General features: G+C 43.5%; 1 protein-coding gene across 2 annotated transcripts in view; it reads right to left on the reverse strand.

The window, feature by feature from the left end:
• Positions 1-432: 432 nt before the first annotated feature.
• Positions 433-19,201, reverse strand: part of lrmda (leucine rich melanocyte differentiation associated) — an 860,999-nt gene continuing 842,230 nt past the window's right edge. For both annotated transcript variants that reach the window (XM_069885470.1, XM_069885472.1), the window contains exon 7: positions 433-600. In XM_069885470.1, the coding sequence (XP_069741571.1) occupies positions 521-600 (80 nt within the window). In that variant the 3' untranslated portion in view covers positions 433-520. The remainder of the gene's footprint in view (positions 601-19,201) is intronic.

The following is a 19,201-nucleotide window of genomic DNA, read 5'->3' on the forward strand; positions in this document are numbered from 1 at the left end:
GTTGGTCATTCAGAGGGATTTACAGTTTGGTATGACTATTCATTTCATCTCGACCGTGGCATTCTCTGAAATGCAATAGAATTTTTCCCATTACTCAATAACGAGTCGTTCTAATGAGTGGTGCAGGGTTTTTAATGTGACTTTCTAGAACTTGGTGGTGATGCAATAAGCACGCTCAGTTCAAAATCAGCTGTGACCTCTACCCTCCCATGAGCAGCAGTTCTACGAGGCAATCCATCATGAAGCCTCATCCTGTCAGGCATGCAGTTGTCTGTCATGGCGTTACAAGGGACCTGCTTAAAGGCAGTCATGTCAATTTCCATGTGCCTGCTCAGACTGGACTGAAAGGTTGATCTTGACAGGCACGGCAAAGTCAGTGGAAGATACTAGCAGGCTGAAGTTGTATTCTCAGTGCTCCCCACCCCCCCCCCCACCACCTCACCCCCACAATTTAGAGAAAAAAAGTCATCTTATTTTTACCCAAAACAAAACACAAGCAGGTTGGTAAACAGAAGCATTCTCAAAGCTGATCGTCTCGGATGAACCTGTTCCCCTCCGAATGCCTTCCGTGATAGACATAGCGGCATTTTGCAAAAACCCCTGCAAATGCAAAACGAAAAACGACAGTCAGTAAATCTCCCTTATTGTTTTGAAGCAGAGAAACAAACTTGCATTTTTCCACGCGGCAGTGGGTGTATCGTAATCGGTGCGCAATTTGGCTATTCCATAACCCAAGAAACAGAACTGAGGCCAATTATCGAGGCAGGTAAAGTCAGGGCGCCTCCAAAGGTGGAAATCTCCATCATTGGAACAGATTACACCACCAGATGGTCGAAATGGAAATAAAGTTGTTCTCGCTGACACACTAAGCACTTCAATTAGCTGGTCTGTCACAATGGACTGTGGAACTACACAAAGCCTTTAGATAAGGTTATCTCAAGGAACACAGCCTGCAGATAAAATCTGATGGTCAGGCAAGTGTGCGACAGTGTTGGAACATTTCCCTCAGCAGCCATTTGGCTTTCATCTTCACAGTCAAGGTGAAAGTGCTCTCTTTGAAGCCTGTTTTAAGCACAAAGTACATTGACGTTGATAAGCCCCAACCCAAGATACAAAACCACGGGAACAAAATCCTTAAACATTGTGTGGTTCTTTGAAGGAGGGTACATGCAACTTGGAGGAACACCTAATATTCCGTCTGGGCACTCTCTAACCAGGTGGCATTAGCATTGACTACTCCAGTTTCTCCCTGTCTCTCTCTTTCCCTGTCCCTCTGTCTCATTTCCTCACCCAACTCCCCCTCCATTCAGAGAGCTAACCCCTCCCGCACTGAGAAGAAGCCTCACCACTATGTGTTAAAGGCACTCCTATGTATGGAAAATCTCATCTACTGCTTCTTTGCCCTGGTACAGTTCTGCAGTGATCAATCCCTTCCATACCCCACCGCGCTGCTGCCGAGGCCAGAGATGTGCCCCCCTCTTCGCCACATTTCAGTGCAACACTGACTGATTTCCAAAGGTTACAGAGCCAAATACAATACCTGAAATATGGCCAATTAATTAAGGAGATAGCAGGGGACAAACCACAAAGCTCAGCCACCAATGAACCAGCACTGCTGTTTGGAGCATGTTGTGCATCTTTTAATAACACTCAGCTCAAGCCAACACATTACCATATTTACTCATGCAACAGCCGATCCCATATAAAAGTTGACCCCCCCTCCCCCTTTTTGGCCTAAAAAAATCATATATTTTCCATATATCTTGTGCAAAAGTCGACCCACCTATTTTTGGCCCAGGCCGACCATCCATCCAAGCTCAAAACACCCCGACCGCAAACCCTCGCCTTGGCTGCTCGCCCATCTGAGCTCCTGATGCCCCATCCGCTAACCCTTGCCTTGGCCAGCAAGATTCTGATGCCCAAATGTGGCCTGGACCCGGCCATTCGAGCTCCTGACTCCTTGAACGTCCAAGTCAACCCTAAAATTGGTCCTGAAAAAATGATCCCGAAAACTCGACTAGTACACGAGCACTACTGTTTTTTTCATATGATTTAGATGGTTCATGAATGCTTGCACTGTGAAGCTGCCACAAAACACCAAATTTCGTGACTTTTTCATGACCATAAGTTCTGTTTCTGAGAACATAAGGTATGTTACATAAATATGATGAGTAATTTGGCCTGTGGGCATCACAGTTCAACGTCACATCATAATGGCACAGTGAGAAGGCTCTTTCCAAGAGCAATCTGACAAGTCAACGCTAACATTCATACAGCCATATAAAATAGCACAGAGTATGGAGTTACAATGAAACTAAAGATCAATTAGTGCAAAGGAAGGGCAGCATAAGCCACTGTTGTGAGGTTCATTCTAGAACCTGATAACTGCGGGAAGGAAACTCTTTTACCCTGCTGGTGCACCATTTCATATTTTCGGGGCTTCTCCCTGATGGGAGGAGGAAGAAGAGAGCATGCCTGGGTAGGATAGGGCCTTCTGGCTGCCTTTCCTCAGAGCTGTTAGTCCGTGAATGAGAGGGAAGTTTGTGTGATGTTCTGAGCTGCATTACCATCTTTGGCACCCTCTTTCAATCATGAATGGCACAGCTCCCGTCCCACGCTGGGTTGCCGCCAACTGGTACACCTGAAGAAATTTGGACTTCTTAACCGTAACTTCAGCATGGTTCGACCAGTTCAGGCCATTCGAAATGTTTATTTCTAAGAGCCTGGACCCTCTTTTCTCTTCACCGCCATTGATATGGATGGGCATGTGGCCTCTGCCTCCCCTCCTGAGGTCAATAATCACCTCCTTATTGACGTTATCTGGGAACCACATGATGCAGGGGAATGAGTTCAGGAGTCGGGAGGTCATCTTGCAATTCTACAAATCATTGATGAGACCATACTTGGAGTATTGTATTTACTTCTGGTCGCCTCATTACATGAAGGATGTGGAATCTATGGAGAGAGTGCAGAGGAGACTTACCAGGATTGGGCGGCACAGTTAGCATAAGGTGTTACAGCGCCAGCCGTCGCGACTGGGGTCCGAATCACACGCTGTCTATAAAGAGTTGGTACGTTCTCTCTATGTCTGCGTGGGATTTCCCCAGGTTCTCTGGTTTCTTTTCACTGTTAGAAATGTATTGGGGGTTGTAGGTCAATTGGGTGTATTTGGGTCGCACAGGCTCATGGTGTATGTTTAAATTTAAAAATAAATCTCTTTGGAGCGGAGAAGGATGAGAGGTGACTTAATATAAGTCTACAAGTTTTTGAGAGGTATAGATCAGGTGGACAGCCAGCACCTTTTCCAAGGGCGGGAGTAACAAAAACCAGAGGAGATCTGTACAAAAGAAGGGAGAGAAGTTTAGAAGTCATCAGTGGTGTTTATTTTTGACGCAGAGAGTTGAGGGCGCTTGGGATGCCTTGCCTGGGGTGGTCGTGGAGGCTGAAACATGAGGGGGCTTTAAGATACTCTTAGACAGGCACAGGGAGGGTTACGAGGTAGGAAGGGTTTAGCTTTTTATGTTGGTCAGAATATATAGGTTGGCCGAAGGGCCTGCACTGTGTTGTCATGTTCTTTGAATCTCCTTTCATCTCATCATACCAAGGACCCAGATTCGAATCCGCTGCCGTGCCTGTGAGGAGTTTGTTTGCTCTCCCCGTGACCGCGTGGGCTTCCTCTGGGCCCTCCCATTTCCTCCCATATTCCAAAGACGTACAGAGTTAGTAGGTTGTTTGGTCACGTGGGCCTATTCGAGCCGTGGCCTCGTGGGCTGGAAGGGCCTGGTACCCTGCTGCACGTCGAAATGGAAACATTATTTGGTACCCAGCCGGCGACTGCGGTGTACGGTCATGATTGTAGAGGGAGTATTGTCGGGAGTGAACGCATAGGTTTGAGGGGAAAGCCCATGGGGTGGATGTAAAGACTTGGTGGACTATTATAACTGATGATGGCAGACATGTTTAGTCTGCGGTGGGGCGGGTGGAAGGGGCAGAGTGACCCAGCTCAGCAGCTGATTCATAGCTCTGCTGAAGCCTGACCTCCCTCTGCCTCGAGAGAGGCCCAGCAAATCGGCATGATCACATGTGTTTCCTCCGGGTGCTCTGACTTCCCTCCACATGCCAAAGCCATGCTGTTTGCTTTGTTAACTGGGGATAAGCGAGGACGTCTGCAGATGCCAAGGTCCAGCAGTGCAATGCACAAACACACTAGAGACACTCACACGGCATCCATGGGAAGTAAAGGGTAACCAGCATTTTGGGCCTGGGCCCTTCATTAGATACATGTTACTGGCCACTGTAAACCGTCTCTGGTCTGGTAAAATTGATGTGGGGGAGAGTGGGGTATTGACGGGATTAGATTAATGAAGTTCGGGCCCAAGTCAGCACTGAGGGGCCCGTTTCAATGCTGTATGAAACGAGAGATCTATATAGGATATGGCTACATCATCTGCACACTGTGAGCATTAAGATCCTTCACCAAAGGAAAAAGTTCCATTATTGTCACACGTAATACTATATTTAGAATGTAACATGCATGAAATTCTTTAACTTCATCTATCGTAATACAGAGAGTCGCCACTTTGTCCTGCGCCCCTCACAGGAATGAAGCCCCCAGTGAAGGATGAACTCGTGACCCCTTGTTGACAAGACCAGTGCTCTAACCACTGAGTTATCAGTTTCCTTGCCTTCAAAGTTCAGATTTATTGGTCAGAATACATAAATGACATCACATACAACCCTGAGATGCTTTTTTCCTTGTGGCCAGGCATAATCACCACTTATTAGTGGTGTAAACTGTACTCACAAAAAAGATATGTATACAAAAAAGAGAAATGTAACAAAGAGATAAATATAAACAAACAGACTACAGTGTAATAGAGAAAAAAACATCAGTAATAAATAATGTCCAAAGTAAGAGTTCTTAAATGAGTCCCTGATTGAGTTTGTTGTTGAGGAGTCTGGTGGTGGAGGGGTAGCAGCTGTTCCTGAACCTGGTGGTGCGAGTCTTGTGGCACCTACACCTCTTTCCTGATGGCAGCGGGAAGAACAAGGCAAGTGTACTGGGTGGCGTGGATCCTTGATGATTGCTGCTGCTCTCCGACGGCAGCGTTCCCTGTAGTTGTGCTTGATGGCAGGGAGAGTTTTGCCATGTACTAGGCTGTGCCAACTGCCGTTAGCGGGGCTTTCCGCTCAGGGGTATGGGTGTCCCTGTACCAGGCCTTGATGCAACCTGTCAGCACCGATTCCACAGCACATCTGGAGAAGTTTGCCAAGGTTTTCATTGGAATACGAAATCTCCACAAACTCCTGAGGCGCTGAAGTGCTATCTTCGAGATGACATTTGTGCGTTGGATCCTCTGAGATAGTGACTCCCAGGAATTTAAATTTGCTCACCCTCTCAATCTCTGATACCCCCAAAGATCACTGGTCGCTTTTATTTTTATTTCCACTCAGACCAGAAAGGGAGAAAGAAATCCTCCGAGGTTAGTGAAGGAAAAACAACATTCTTCAAATAGTTAATCTTCATCTTCCTCACGATGAATTGGGGTGCACCATGTGATTTAATTTCGTTGACTCTTTTTTTTCATCATGGATCCATTTTAGTCTTTTAGTAGCAGAGGAAATCAGTCTATCATTTTTTTTTCCCCCTGGTGTCAAGGAGAACTGATCTCAGGAGAAGAAACATCACTCACAATGATCTCCAGAAGGAACTGACAGTCTTGTGGAGAGAAGTGATGATTGAACCGTGTCAAGGAGGGAAATGGAAACCTTGAAGAGATTACACGTGGGAAAATTATGACTCACGAGATGTATAGCAGGATCGCGTTTATCTCCAAGAGTGCGACCACTGTGCAAGGATGATGTGTCAACTGTCGAAGAAAAAGACATTTATTTCGCACTTGTCCTGACACCCAAAATGTTAAATACTAAATTATTGATTAATTTTATGCGTCCAATATATTGCCATTTGACTTGCTCATTAAACTGCCACATATCTTCGTTTGGCATCCCATTTGCAAAACCTTCATCCAATTCCTTATCCATAGAAATGCCCACGGGTCAAAAACTGCCCAGCAAACAACTCAGTTCCAGGGTGATTAGGGGCGGTCAATAAATGCGTACCCGGATCCCAGCAAGTCATTCAATAACAAATGGTGCATTACATCTTCAGTATCAATCCTCTCTCTTCAAGGCCTACTTCTCGCTCACTTTTAAATGTAGACACACAGGACAGTAATTGGCCCTTTTAGCCCAATAGCCCATACGGCCCAAATATACCCGATTGACCTACAACCCCTGCATGTTTTGAAGGGTGGGAGGAAACCGGAGCCCCCGGGGAATACCCAAGGGGAAACTGCTTGCAGACTTTTAGAGAATGAAGATTTGCTGGGAAAGAATCACAGCCAAATAACACACAGCACTGCAGCCCTAGACACAGTGCTCCCTAATATCAACCTGCAGTCAGCCACCCTAATAGCAACCTGCTTGCCAGTTGACCTTTGACCCATGAGGAGAGCCAAGCAGAGAACTTCACTCTGGAAACACTCGATTGATCACTTGGCAGCACTGAGCCTTGCTTGGTTTCAGTGGGATACAAATTCACATCTACAAGGGTATCTGGACAATGTTTAATACATGACATCTTCAGGATATCAGAGCAGTTCTCTCCAGAAACCCTTCTGGCATTTGCCCTTTTACGTGTGAGACTTCTCGTGGTTTCCTCCCCTTTGTGCTGTCCTCCAGCAAAATAAAATAAATGAAGTGACTTGTTAAGAATATGTTTTTCTAGCTTGTGTTAACAGCTAGTGATTGCTATCTGATGCAGTTACTGATGGATCAGAAACAGGACTGCAAACAGACATCCTGGTGAAAGAGCCACTTGATGAATGCACGAGACTGCAGCTAGGTGTCAGCGCTTAGAAAATGAAGCAAGGACATGTGGTATTAATATTGTCAATGATCTCAAGACAGGAAAACAGATCCCATATTCTCCGTCAGTTTTAAATAGATATCAAGTGCATTAATGACAAAAGACGAGGCTTCAAACAAAGCAGCTGAGTGATGATGTGCTAAGTGCACTCTGTGCTGGCAATAACCTGATCTGAAAAGACATTGTCAGTTGTGGAGACGGGCCCAGAATTGTGAGCAGTGACAGAAAACAGTGATGAGGAGAAAGATACTGGTACCATATTAGTTCCAACCATATTCCGACACACTCTGCATTTCTAACTGAATCTGACATCATCTCCTATCACTTGCAGTATTCTCCGCCATTCCTCTGCTTTGCCTTCCCCCAGACATCATTACAAACTGTAGTCAAGTTTTATGTTACCAGTGGTTCTGTCAGAGAGGTGGGGGCACAGGGGCCTAGGGATAACCTCAGTCATTCTACATTGAGAGCTTGTAACGACGGGACACTCATTTTTCTGATAACTCTCGCTACTTGAGGTGCTCCGTACAGCAAAGTGTGAGCAGCTGTCACCTTGAATAAAGGGCTAGAATGTTAAAGGAAGTGAATTTCTGGATGCATTGTATGTAATCAGACTCTCTGGCGGGGGGAAATAATTCCCAGCTGCTGTTGTTTGCCCAGGGATAAAGGTGTTCAAGCTAGTGACAGTAAAAGTCAGCTGAAATTTCCGTACTCCTGGGCTCAGAAACCAGGCAACAGTTATTTTTCTAAAACCACTGGCTTTGCGGAGAGAGAGAGAGAGAGAGAGAGATCACACTGGGCAATGCAGCAGTGATTTGAAAGCACATCCCATTTTATAGCCTTCATGTGCACCTGATAAACCTCAAGTTCAATGGGGCAATAAAAAATACTGATTGAAAATAGGAAGTCAAGATGTCACACAAATAAAGGAACAATTTTTTTTCTGAAAGCAAGTGACGGTTAAGCAGGCAAAATATTGGAGAGAATATCTCTCTGGCCACGTCAGCACCTCTACTTCCTCAGGAGTTTGAGGAGGTCGGTATGGCACCTGAAGCCTCAGCAAGTTTCTACAGATGTGTGATGGAAAGTGTGTTGACTGCTGGGTAGGGGCTCAATAATACCTCTGAGCAGAAAGCACTGAAAAAGGTGGTGGACACAGTCCAACATATCATTAAGCAAAACTCTCCCCGCCATCGAGAAAATCTGCAGGGAACGCTGGCGCCAGAGAGCAGCAGCCATCATCAAGGATCCACATCACCCAGCACATGCTCTGTTCTCGCTGCTGCCATCTGGAAAGAGGTATCAGTGTCACAAGACTCACACCACCAGGTTCAGGAACAGCTGCTACCCCTTGACCATCAGACTCATTAACAACAAACTCAATCAGGGACACATTTCAAGATTTTTACTTTGCACATTATTTATTATTGAATGTTTAATTTTTCTGTATTGCAGTTTGTTTCAATTTTTTTGGTTTACATTTCTCTCTTTTGCATGTATCTTTTCCTTGAGTACAGATTACAGTTAATGATGAATAGAAACTCTACCTGGCCCACAGGAAATAGAATCTCAGGGCTGTATGTTATGTCATAAATTTCAATTATGAATATCTTCACTAGAGAAAAGTCCAAATTAATATTTCAGCTGGCAGGGAGATAAAGATTGCAAAAAACATGTAAAATACTCAATATTGTGCTAATTCTATTCTATTAAACCATTTTTTTAAGTAAGAAATCCCTGAGAGCAAATATTTTAATAAAAAACACACCAAAATGCTGGAGGAACTCAGCCAGTCTTTTCAGCATCCATAGAAGACAAAGATAAATTGCTGATGTTTCAGGCCTGAGACCTTCTTCAAGGATTAAGCAGAAGCGGGAAATCTCAGAAGGTCTCAGAATTCAGGGAATGCTGGCTTGGGGAGGAACTCAGTCCAACAAAAGGTGTTAATTGGATCATGATAAGGGACGGGGTGAGAATTTATCATGTTTGTGCGTAAGGAGACGGAAGGGAGAGGCAGAGCGAGGGGAAAGTGATGGGGGAAGTGGGGGTGGGGGGGTGGTGGTTTTAATGAAAACCAGAGAAGTCGATATTAATGCCACCTGGTTGGAGAGTATTAATATATTTTAGAATTAGTTGGGGAATGGTGGTTAACTACCATGTGCCCTGACTGAAACAGCTTACAAGATGGCCATTGACAAAGACAGACAAATTCTACTTCAATTAGTCCACGTCCATTGGATTGGTTTGGAGTCCAAGGTCCAGTATGCTTGAAGGACTTTGCTAATGGCCTCCTTTCTGAAGTAGCAAGTGGTTGAATGCACATGGGCACCAGAGTAAAAAAAGAAGACGTAGACCGGGAGAGGGAACCCCTATCAAATTTCCTCTCTCCGAATACCCAGTGCCACTCCTGTTGATTCAATGGACCAGGTGAAGGCTAAAATCAATGAGTTATGGGCGGTTCGGTTGGTGTAGTGGACGTTGTAAGGAGTTTTTACATTCTTCCAGTGTCTGCAAGGGTTTCCTCCTGCAGTTCAAAAACATACCGGAAGGGGGGGGGGAGGTGGTGGTAGCTCAATTGGGTGTAGTCGGGTGGCAGGGGCTTGTTACCATGCTGGGAGTCTAAGTTTTTAAAAAATTAATTTAAACATTCCACTGCCTGGATTCAAATCTTCATGCAGAGAGCACCAGACGAATCAACGTTTCTGCGGACCACCATATACACATATAATACATTTCTCACACAGCATACATAATAATCACATACATGCATAAAACATAACAATAAAATAAATGTGTAAAATATTCTGAATATTTACTCAGTTTTATTGCTCAGTGACCCAAGGTTATGGGGTACCGTTCATCAACCTGACAACCCATGGGAAGAGGTTTGGAGAGGAGTTTGAAAAAGATATGTGGGTACCTGCCGGTTTACCACTGATGATGAACTGGTCCCGCTAATAAAAAAAATACAATGAAGTGATTGGTGACAACTCAAATGGAGTTAAGAAATGTACCGGAGGTAGCTTCGTAGAAAATTAGGCTTGCTATTGCAGAGATACATACTAGATTTGATTGGAGGATTCCCATCAGTCCCATTCCCCTGCCTGTGCAATTTCCTTTCAATTTCCCAACAAATGTCAAGCTGGCAAAGTCCAGGTCATAGCTGCTCTCTAAAAATAGTTTTCCTGATGAAACTCTCATGAGCTTTGCTCCAAGATTTATATCTGTGTCCACTGGTCCTGAAACCATCTGCTCACAGGAACAGCTTTCCTCTGTATAAACCAGTCATGGCATTTGAGAAGTTTAAATTTAGATGTAACATGCTCTTTCGGCCCACCAGCCTGTGCCACCCAATCAGACCCAATTGACCCCACAACCCCCGGTACGTTTTTGAAGGGTGGAAGGAAACCGGAACACCTGGAGGAAACCCATACAGACACGGGGAGAAGGTACAAACTCCTGACAGACATTGCACGGATTCTAACCCAGATCACTGGTGCTACAATTGCTCCACTAACTGTTACACTAACCATGCCAATTTTGTAGATGCAGTAACCCTCCTTCCTCGTTCACCTTCTTGCCTGCTGGTTTGGCCAAGGCTTGCCATCCACTTTAGGTGTTTTACAAGTTTTCTGGAATCACTAACTCCTTGCCAGCTGAAAGAGTAATTTGAACCTTTTCCTAGAGGAGATATTCATAGTTCAAATTTACACCATCACATCCATTCTTGTTCCTGCAGGCCTAGAAAACGTATAACCTCCTTTCAGACAGTTTCTAAAACTTGAATTGGATCCAGGTGGGGTCATGTTAAGCACATTCACCCAGTCCAGAGTTCAACAGGTGCAGCGATGGACATTTGGAGAGAGGAAAGTTTGACTGGGGTTCCCTCTGCCAATCTGCGTCCTCCACATATTGCCCCTGCCCCTCCCCCTCCCCCACCACCGTGTCCACATGCAGTCAGCCACTTAGTTCTTCAGAAAGAAGAGCATTAGCAAATGTACTTCACAAAAGAAGGGCATTAGCGAAGTCCTTCAAGCATCCTGGACAATGGACTCCAATCCAATCCATTAGAAGTGGATAGCACGGTGGGAAGCATATGGGGAACTGCATTCTGCTGCTTGGTCACTTTCAAAAACAGAATCAAACCTCACCTCAACCCTCTTTAATCCACGGAGAGGAGCTCCAGCCACTCCAGTCGAACCTCGAATTCCCACATCAACAAAACCACTGTGTTAAATTCAACATTTCAGGCATCTGGATCCACAAACTAAAATGTTGTTGATCTCTTGCTTTGGCATTTTGGATCTGCCGATTTGATTTTCAAAACACTGTGTTTACATAACTGAAGCTTGTCCCTCTCAATTCAAGTTACATTAAATTTCCATCTTAAGAGAAAGGTCACCTCATCTGGCCAGTTTGCACATTTTTGATAGAAGACATATGGTTGTATTTTGTACAAAATCTTTTTCAAATTATTGATGCAAAAATACATTTTGGATGAACAACAGTGTCATTGGTAGATTCTTTAATCGCAGTAATGAATCATTCAAGGTTACTATATTATTAGTTTGGGAGATGGTGAGGTTTTTTTTTATGTGAACTGGTTAGAACCCATGAAAAACACCATGGTTGCTTGAACAATGGTGCTTATTTATTATCTCTATTCCCATGCCCAGTTTTCGGATACAAAAGCCTGCAGACATCGTGGTTGAAGTAAAAACACAATGCCGGAGAAACTCAGCAGGTCATTGTCCTTTTTGCAGCAAAGATAGGGGCATAACTGACGTTTTGGGCTTCAGCCCTTCATCAAGATGTGGAAAAATGTCAGCAGGTATCCGAACAAAAAAAGGTAAGGGGGTGAGGCATGGAGGGAGGATCATAGTCCCAAAGGCAGGAGGTAATAGGTAGAGATGGGATGCAGGAGTATCAGAACCAGAACCTTCAGGCTGAGGAACAGCTTCTTCCCACGGGCAGTGAGAATGCTGAACGACAAAAGGAACTGCTCACATTAACCATCTGGGACCTTCATTTGTACAAAACAATATTTATTTTTATAGATGAAATGCTTTTCTTGCATACATATTGGTTGTCTGTATGTGTGTTATGTCTGCTCTGTGTTTTGCACCGAGGACCGGAGAACGCTGTTTTGTCGGGTTGTACTTGTACAATCAGCTGACAATAAACTTGGGTTGACTTGAAGGGGGGGGGGGGTGGGCGCAGCAGCAGGGAGGGGGAGGAGGGATGGCAAGGTAATCAGAGAGGGAAGGAGATGGAGAGCTAAGGGAAAGACAAGGGGAAGAGAAGGGAGGAAGAATGGAAAGTCTGGAGAAGACGACATTAATGCCATTCAGATTCAAACATAGAATTGAGAAAAAATATGTGAAGTTATAAATTAGAGCCAACGTTGGCAACATATGAACAACACATCTTTGCGACTTTCCTGTTAATTACCATAAGAACTGGCCTCATTGCAGTCTTCATGGTCATATTCCTCATAGCTTCATCAAACAACACAATGGTTCTCAACCTTTTTCCACTCAATTACCACTTTAAGTATTCCCTGTGCCATAGGTGCTCTGTGATTAGTGAGGGATTGATTAAGGTGGTATATGGCTGGAAAGAAAAACTTTAAAAATCACTGTTTTAATCGTACCTATGTGCACGGTTTCATAACTCCAAAGGAAATAGGTCAATGACAATTTTTCTCAAGCAAAATATTTCAGTAACAATTGGATCTGGAGCAGTGGTTGTCAACCTTCCTTTCCCACTCACATCCCACCTTAAGCAATCCCTTACTAATCACAGAGCACCGATGGCCTAGGGATTACTTAAAGTGGGATGAGAGTAGGAAGATAAAGGTTGAGAACCACTGGTACAACATGTCTCTCACTATCCCATGAAGATATTTCCATTCAATGGTTTCATGGTATCATGTTTTATTTAAGTTTGGGAAAAAAAAGATCTAATATGAAAGGTGTAAAGTTTGAATTTGATAAGATGTGGGGCTCATCACCTGAGGATTGAAGTGGTGGGGATGTTATTCCATTCATATTTACAATATAGACAGATCACCTTGTTTAGAGGGATGGGGAGATTAGTTGGGATACATATTTTTTCCTTTTTATTATTAAGACTAATGGGGGGGGGATTAACTACAGATTAACAACATAATCACATCTGAGAAATATAAAATATCTTATTTAAATGGAAATTTTATCCATATTATTTGTATAATTTTTGAATTCAATATGAGTTTTGGACATCGTATGGGTCATGATTTAATTGATTAATTATTATAATTATTGATGTTGATGTCCTGAACGAAGCAAGTTACATAATAATTATAGTTATGCTTCAAATTTACAATTGATATGTGATATGTACATGATTTGAAATATGTAATCATTAGTTTTTGTTGAACTCAATGAAAATATTTTAAAAATAAGATATTTCCATCCATGCCCATGACCAAAACAGAAAGTCAAATTTGCAATGCCTGACCAAGTCATATGGAGCATCATTGATGAGGGATGGCATTCATTGACGTCAACTCACATGCTCACAGCAGGGATCGGGGGTTTCAATCAAGGTTGGGAGCCCTGAATGATTCTCTCTTTCCAACCCCAAGGGGAGATTTGGCTGATGTTAGCTGCATCACCAAGTCCAAGGCGCTGAAGGCTTCCCTATTACGACAGACGTTCGGATCTGGAGCTCAGCTGGCTGACGAATCGAACAGGAGTCTGTGCGGCTGTAGAAGTTGCGGGAGCGCTGGAGGTGAATCCACAGGCACTCATTCACTCTGAAGGGACTCTCATTTGCTTCTCACTCTCTCTCTCTCTCTCTCTCTCTCTCCCTCTCTCGTAAGGGGTGCCACATTGTCTGCCTTACAGCGGGCAAAAGTTAAAGTATATCATGTATGTAACATTTTTGCATGACAATAAAAGGAACATTGAACCTTGATCTGTGGCCGCAGTGTGTGAAGATCTTTCTCACAAGTGACCAAACTTCGATCGTGTGGAGATCACGAGATGTGCTCCATTAGATTTTGCGTTCTGCAATGAGTCCCATGCCTTGGAGTCACATTTTTACAAAAATCTGGCATTTTAGCAACAGGCTTTTGTGGATTAAAGCAGTTAAGAAAAAAAAAATCAATTCTAACAAAGGGATACTGTCTCTTTACAAAAGTTGCTTCACCAAATGTCATAACTAATAATCGACAGAGACCAAAGATGCATTTGCTGTTTGTGCCAACTTGTTTAGTTAAATGTCCACGATAGTCAAATTGAAAATGACGCTAAGAGGAATGTGCTGTAAATGTATTTTCTTAATATTAAACCTTTATGCCTTTATTCTATTTATTTATGTTAACTTTGATAACTTACAACTTAACAAACTAAAATTAGGTACAGATGATGCCTATTAGAAATGTAAAGACTGTCAGTTTCTATTTCCATCTCCTAATGTTCACTGAGGAGATTTAATCGGCTGCAACCTGATCTGGAAAACTTGACATTTGGATTTTCTTTTTCCACATGTCTGACACAACACGGAGGAAAAGTGCAGAGCTGATGCGCGGGCAGTCCACGAAATGCAGGCTCGCTCGTGCAGGCACCTCTGAGGAAACATTTCTGCCTGGGCTTTTCGTGCAACGGATTAGCGGCAACGCGATGAAGTTCAGCTGAATGTGCTCGAGCGACAGCAGTCCATCTGTAACTGGAAAAACACAGGCTGCCTCGAGCCCTAACTTGTCTGTCCGGGGATCTGTGCACTGCCAGACTGAGACCACCCAAAAATTGGAGGAAGAACATCTCATCTTCTGTCTGGGCACCTTCCAACCGGATGGCATTAACATCGACTTCTCCGGTTTCTGGTAAAACTCCCCCTCCCATCTTCATCCTTGTCTCCTTTCCTCTAGTTCTCACTCTCTCTCTCTCATTCCCTCTCTCATTTTTACACAGCCGCTGCATTCCAGGAAATTATTGCCATTTTCCTGGAACGCATGCTGGGTAAAAAGGTCAGAATGGGAAAGAGGGTGCCATTTCTGTTCTGATATTTTACCTCCTAGACTCCTGGTAAATTTCCCAGAATGTCTGCACTGTAAAGTTAACTGCAGGCATTCCGTGAACAACGGGCAAATGAATAGCACATATTGATGACACGCACTGCAAGTCCCGACTCTTTAATTACCTCACTTCCAGTATGCTGTCTAAACTCGCATAAGGAAACGATGATTTCCAGTTTTGGTCACTCTTGTGTGAACACCAATGCCAAGGCGTTGGACATTCATCAGATTGGTCAAATCACACAAATTCTATCTAAAAAATAGATTCTCTTCCCTTTTCTCTCTGCCTACTTTCACAGAGCTAAAATCAATCCCCACTTTTCCTCTCATCATATCCAATTAACCTTTTTTGTTTGTTGGTCTGGACTCCTCCCCCCTCCCATTCTTCCCCCTTTTTCCCCTGATCTTTATTCAGATGCCTCCCTGATATTGCTCATACATTGAAGAAGGGCTCAGGCCCGAAACGTTGGGAATATATTTTTTACCTCCTAAGGATGCTGCAAGACCGGCTGAGTTCCTCCAGCATTTCACTGTGCCTTTCCCTTGCTTCGTATAAACAGTTGCTGGGAAAATTGAGAAGCGGTCCAAAGTCCATGAGAACAAAACGATGCACAATAATAAACCATGCTGTGTCGAGCATACAGTCAATGAGATCCTCCTGGGCCACAAGTATATTACCTTATACAGACATGGCTGACATACATTTAAACCCCAATACACATTAAGAACCCATTAGTCTGACAGATTAAAAGTTATCTTGAAGCTAATGTTTCCATTATGTACAATTTGGCACAGGAACAATCAACACTTTGTTCCTCATATGTCATACTTTGTTTGAAAAAAGGGAGGGTATCTCCACATCCTTGAATGACATTGACGGTTCTGCTTTGATGTGGCATGTGCTGTCTTCAGATTAGCTACCAGTGTTGAATGATTATTCTGTTGCAGTGATGATGGGGAAAAGAGATTTTTTTTTGATGTGTGGGGAGGTGAAGAAAGGAAACAGTGAAGAACATAATCAGTTAAGACACAATTTCCACTCTGAAATATTGTGCCTCTTAAGGTTACCGAGGCCTTCTATTTAACTAGAACCTTCAGGAAAAAAACAAATTAATCAAGAGCCCAGTGAAGTGAGTTTAATGATTGTATTCTGCATACAATGAGCTCTCCCCATTCCAGAGCCATCAATATGTCAAGTAAAGACATATCCAAAAGATGTAGCTCTTAACATCAAGGTTATCTGTTCTGCACAAGGCTCTCCTGATTCTTACAGCTCTGGCACTCTACATTGCCTGCATTTAACATTTTCATCAACATGGCAATCAATCATGGGAATAATACAGTGCAAAAAAAATCAATTAACAATGCAATTAAACTTTCCTTATTATGTGAAAGGGCTGAAATATACCTGTAGTAAAAAGATAGACTCACAGTGCACAGATAGCCATAACCAGATGTGAGACTGAGTTATGGGGGGTGGGGGGGATAGGGCGGGGAGCCGTGGTGTTATTTTAGACTGGATATATCTCATGAGGGCTGTTTATCAATCCTCACTGACACAAGACAACTGGCGACTGGCTCGAGACTCACTGAAGGCGTACCAGGTATTGGAAGCGGGATGCGAGAGGGTGCGGAGGGCTTCCTACCCGTGTTTGGGGCTCGGGCCACTGATGGTGGAGGTGGCGCTGGAGGCAAATCCACAGATCCTCGTGGACTCTCTTTTGCTTCTCTTTCTCTGACCGTCAGAGGCGCCTCAGGCGATTTCTGCCGATGGCGAATCTGTCTGCCTTAGGGCAGATGAAAGCAAATTCCATGTGATATTGCACTGTCTTTATTACATGACAATAATGGAATCTTGAATCATGAATCATTCTCTAGTCACTCTAGAAAGGGATTCTTAGCTTCACTTACAGATGATTTCGGAAGGGTACAAATTGAAACCCTTAGGTAGCTGAAAGAATTCAGTCCAGGCCGCACATCTCACGGAAAGGAGAAAATAATAAGGTGCAAAAGTAAAAATCCAGACAATTTTGTTTCATTATTGTCAACCAACTGGTTGAATCAAATAGTGATTATACTGTTTAGATCTTTGCTTCCTTACAGACTATTTGAGATGGCAACCAACTCCCTCAGACTGTATTGCAAACTTAAATCCAGAACCTTCAAAGTTAAACTGACATTTGTTCTCTTCCAGTAAAAAATATTTAGTCCATTAAACATAAATACCTGTCATAATGATACATGTACTGAGTACAAGTCTCCAGTTTTCTTCCAATGTTTATTACATCCAAATAACTGCAGTGCCTGCATGTTTTCAACTTTAGTGTATTGATTAAACTTTTAAATGCCTGCCATATAACCTAGGGACATCAAAAAGATTAATTTGCGTCAATGTTCATCTGTAATTCATTAGCCATTTCTACTCTGCAACCACATGGACTATCAGGAAAATGCTTGCCATTTGTCACCGTAGTGATGCTTGGAAGCAAATCTTGGCCGTTCCACTGCATAAAATTAGGACACAGGGGCCTGTCCATTTACAGTACAGTATTATGTATTGCCAAAATGCAACTAATTAAAGGAGCTGTAGAACAAAAATACTCTGAAGCTGCATTTGCTGCCTATAATATGCAATAAACAGCGATATAAATGGTTTGTTACTGGGAGATGAACAATTTAAAGATTTTTGCAGCTCAGACAGCCAATTTATCTGCAACGTTAAATGTGCACTCTCGCTACAAAAATTATTTCAGACGTACAATTATATTAATCATCAACATGTGTTTAGACTCACAAAGATGGTTTTGTACAATCTGCTTATTTCATTTAAAAACACCTATTTGTTCCGTAGGATGTACATGCAGTGGAACAAAACACTTCCCTCAATTGATGCAGTGAAACACGAACGTCTTGCTGTGCTTGTTGTAAATACACACCAAAATGCTGGAGGTCCTCTCTCACCACCATAGGGTCCCCAAACTGAGTGAAGCAACAGTTCACTTGTGAATCTGCAGGGGTCAGCTACGCCATCCCGTGCTCCCGTTGTGGCTTCCTCTACGTTGGAGAGACTGGGCGCAGGTTGGGAGATCGCGTGGATCTCCCAGCAGCCACCCATTTCAATTCCCCATCCCATTTCCTCGCTGTCATGGCTGTCCATGGTCTCGAGCACTGCCAGACTGAGACCACCCGCAAATTGGCAAAACAACACCTCATCTTCCTTCTGGTCACCCTCCAACCAGATAGCATTAAGATCGACTTCTCTGGCTTTGTAAAAACAACGCTCCTCCCCCTTACTTCCTCCCCCAGCTCTGTCTCTCTCTCTCTCCATTTTCCCTCTGACTCCCTTCACACAGACAAAGCCAATCCTCACCTCCCCTTAACATATCCAATTAACACCTTTTTGATGGTCTGGATTCCTGCCCCAGCCGGGTCTCTCACTATTCTTAGCTTTCCTGTTTTTTTTATGGCTCGAAGAAGGGCTTAGGCCCAAAATGTTGGAAATATTTCCTTATCTCCGATGGACATTCCTCCAGTGTTTTTGCCTCATTTGATATAACCAGGCTAGTGATCCAAGTCCATAATTAAATGTATAAATTACTTTCAGATTTATTGTCAGAGTACATATATGACAACCTTGAATTCTTTTTCCTGCAGGCGAGGCAGAATTACCCCTTATTGGCAGTGCAAAAAAAAACTGTACACATGTAAACAGATAAAGAAATGTAAATAAACTGACTGCAATACAGAGAGAAAGAAAATAAATCAGTAAAGTGCAAAAGAGTCTTTAAATAAATCCCTGATTGAGTTGATGGTGGAGGAGTCTGATGGCAAAGGGGTAGCAGCTGTTGCTGAACCTGGTGGAGCAAGTCTTGTGGCAGATATCTCTCTCCTGATGGCAGCAGGGAGAACAGAGCGTGTGGATCCTTGATGGTTGCTGCTGCTCTCCGAAGGCAGCGTTACCCATATAGATAGTCACTGACTTACGACTGTAATGGGGCCCAAAGGATTGGTTGTAACTCGGGGCTGGCCGTAAGTTGGGGAACGGGGAGGTCGGGCTGCTGGCAGGGAACGGGGACCTCAGGCTGCTGTGGGGAGCGGAGACCATTGTATATGGTGCTTTAATATAAAATATGTACTTGTACAGTAGTTTTAATAAAGATTTTTAAAAATATTTTGGTCATATAAGTGGGTGAATGCAACTCACGTAG

This window comes from Narcine bancroftii, chromosome 6 (genome assembly GCF_036971445.1).
Source record: "Narcine bancroftii isolate sNarBan1 chromosome 6, sNarBan1.hap1, whole genome shotgun sequence".
In the NCBI taxonomy this organism is placed as follows: domain Eukaryota; kingdom Metazoa; phylum Chordata; class Chondrichthyes; order Torpediniformes; family Narcinidae; genus Narcine; species Narcine bancroftii.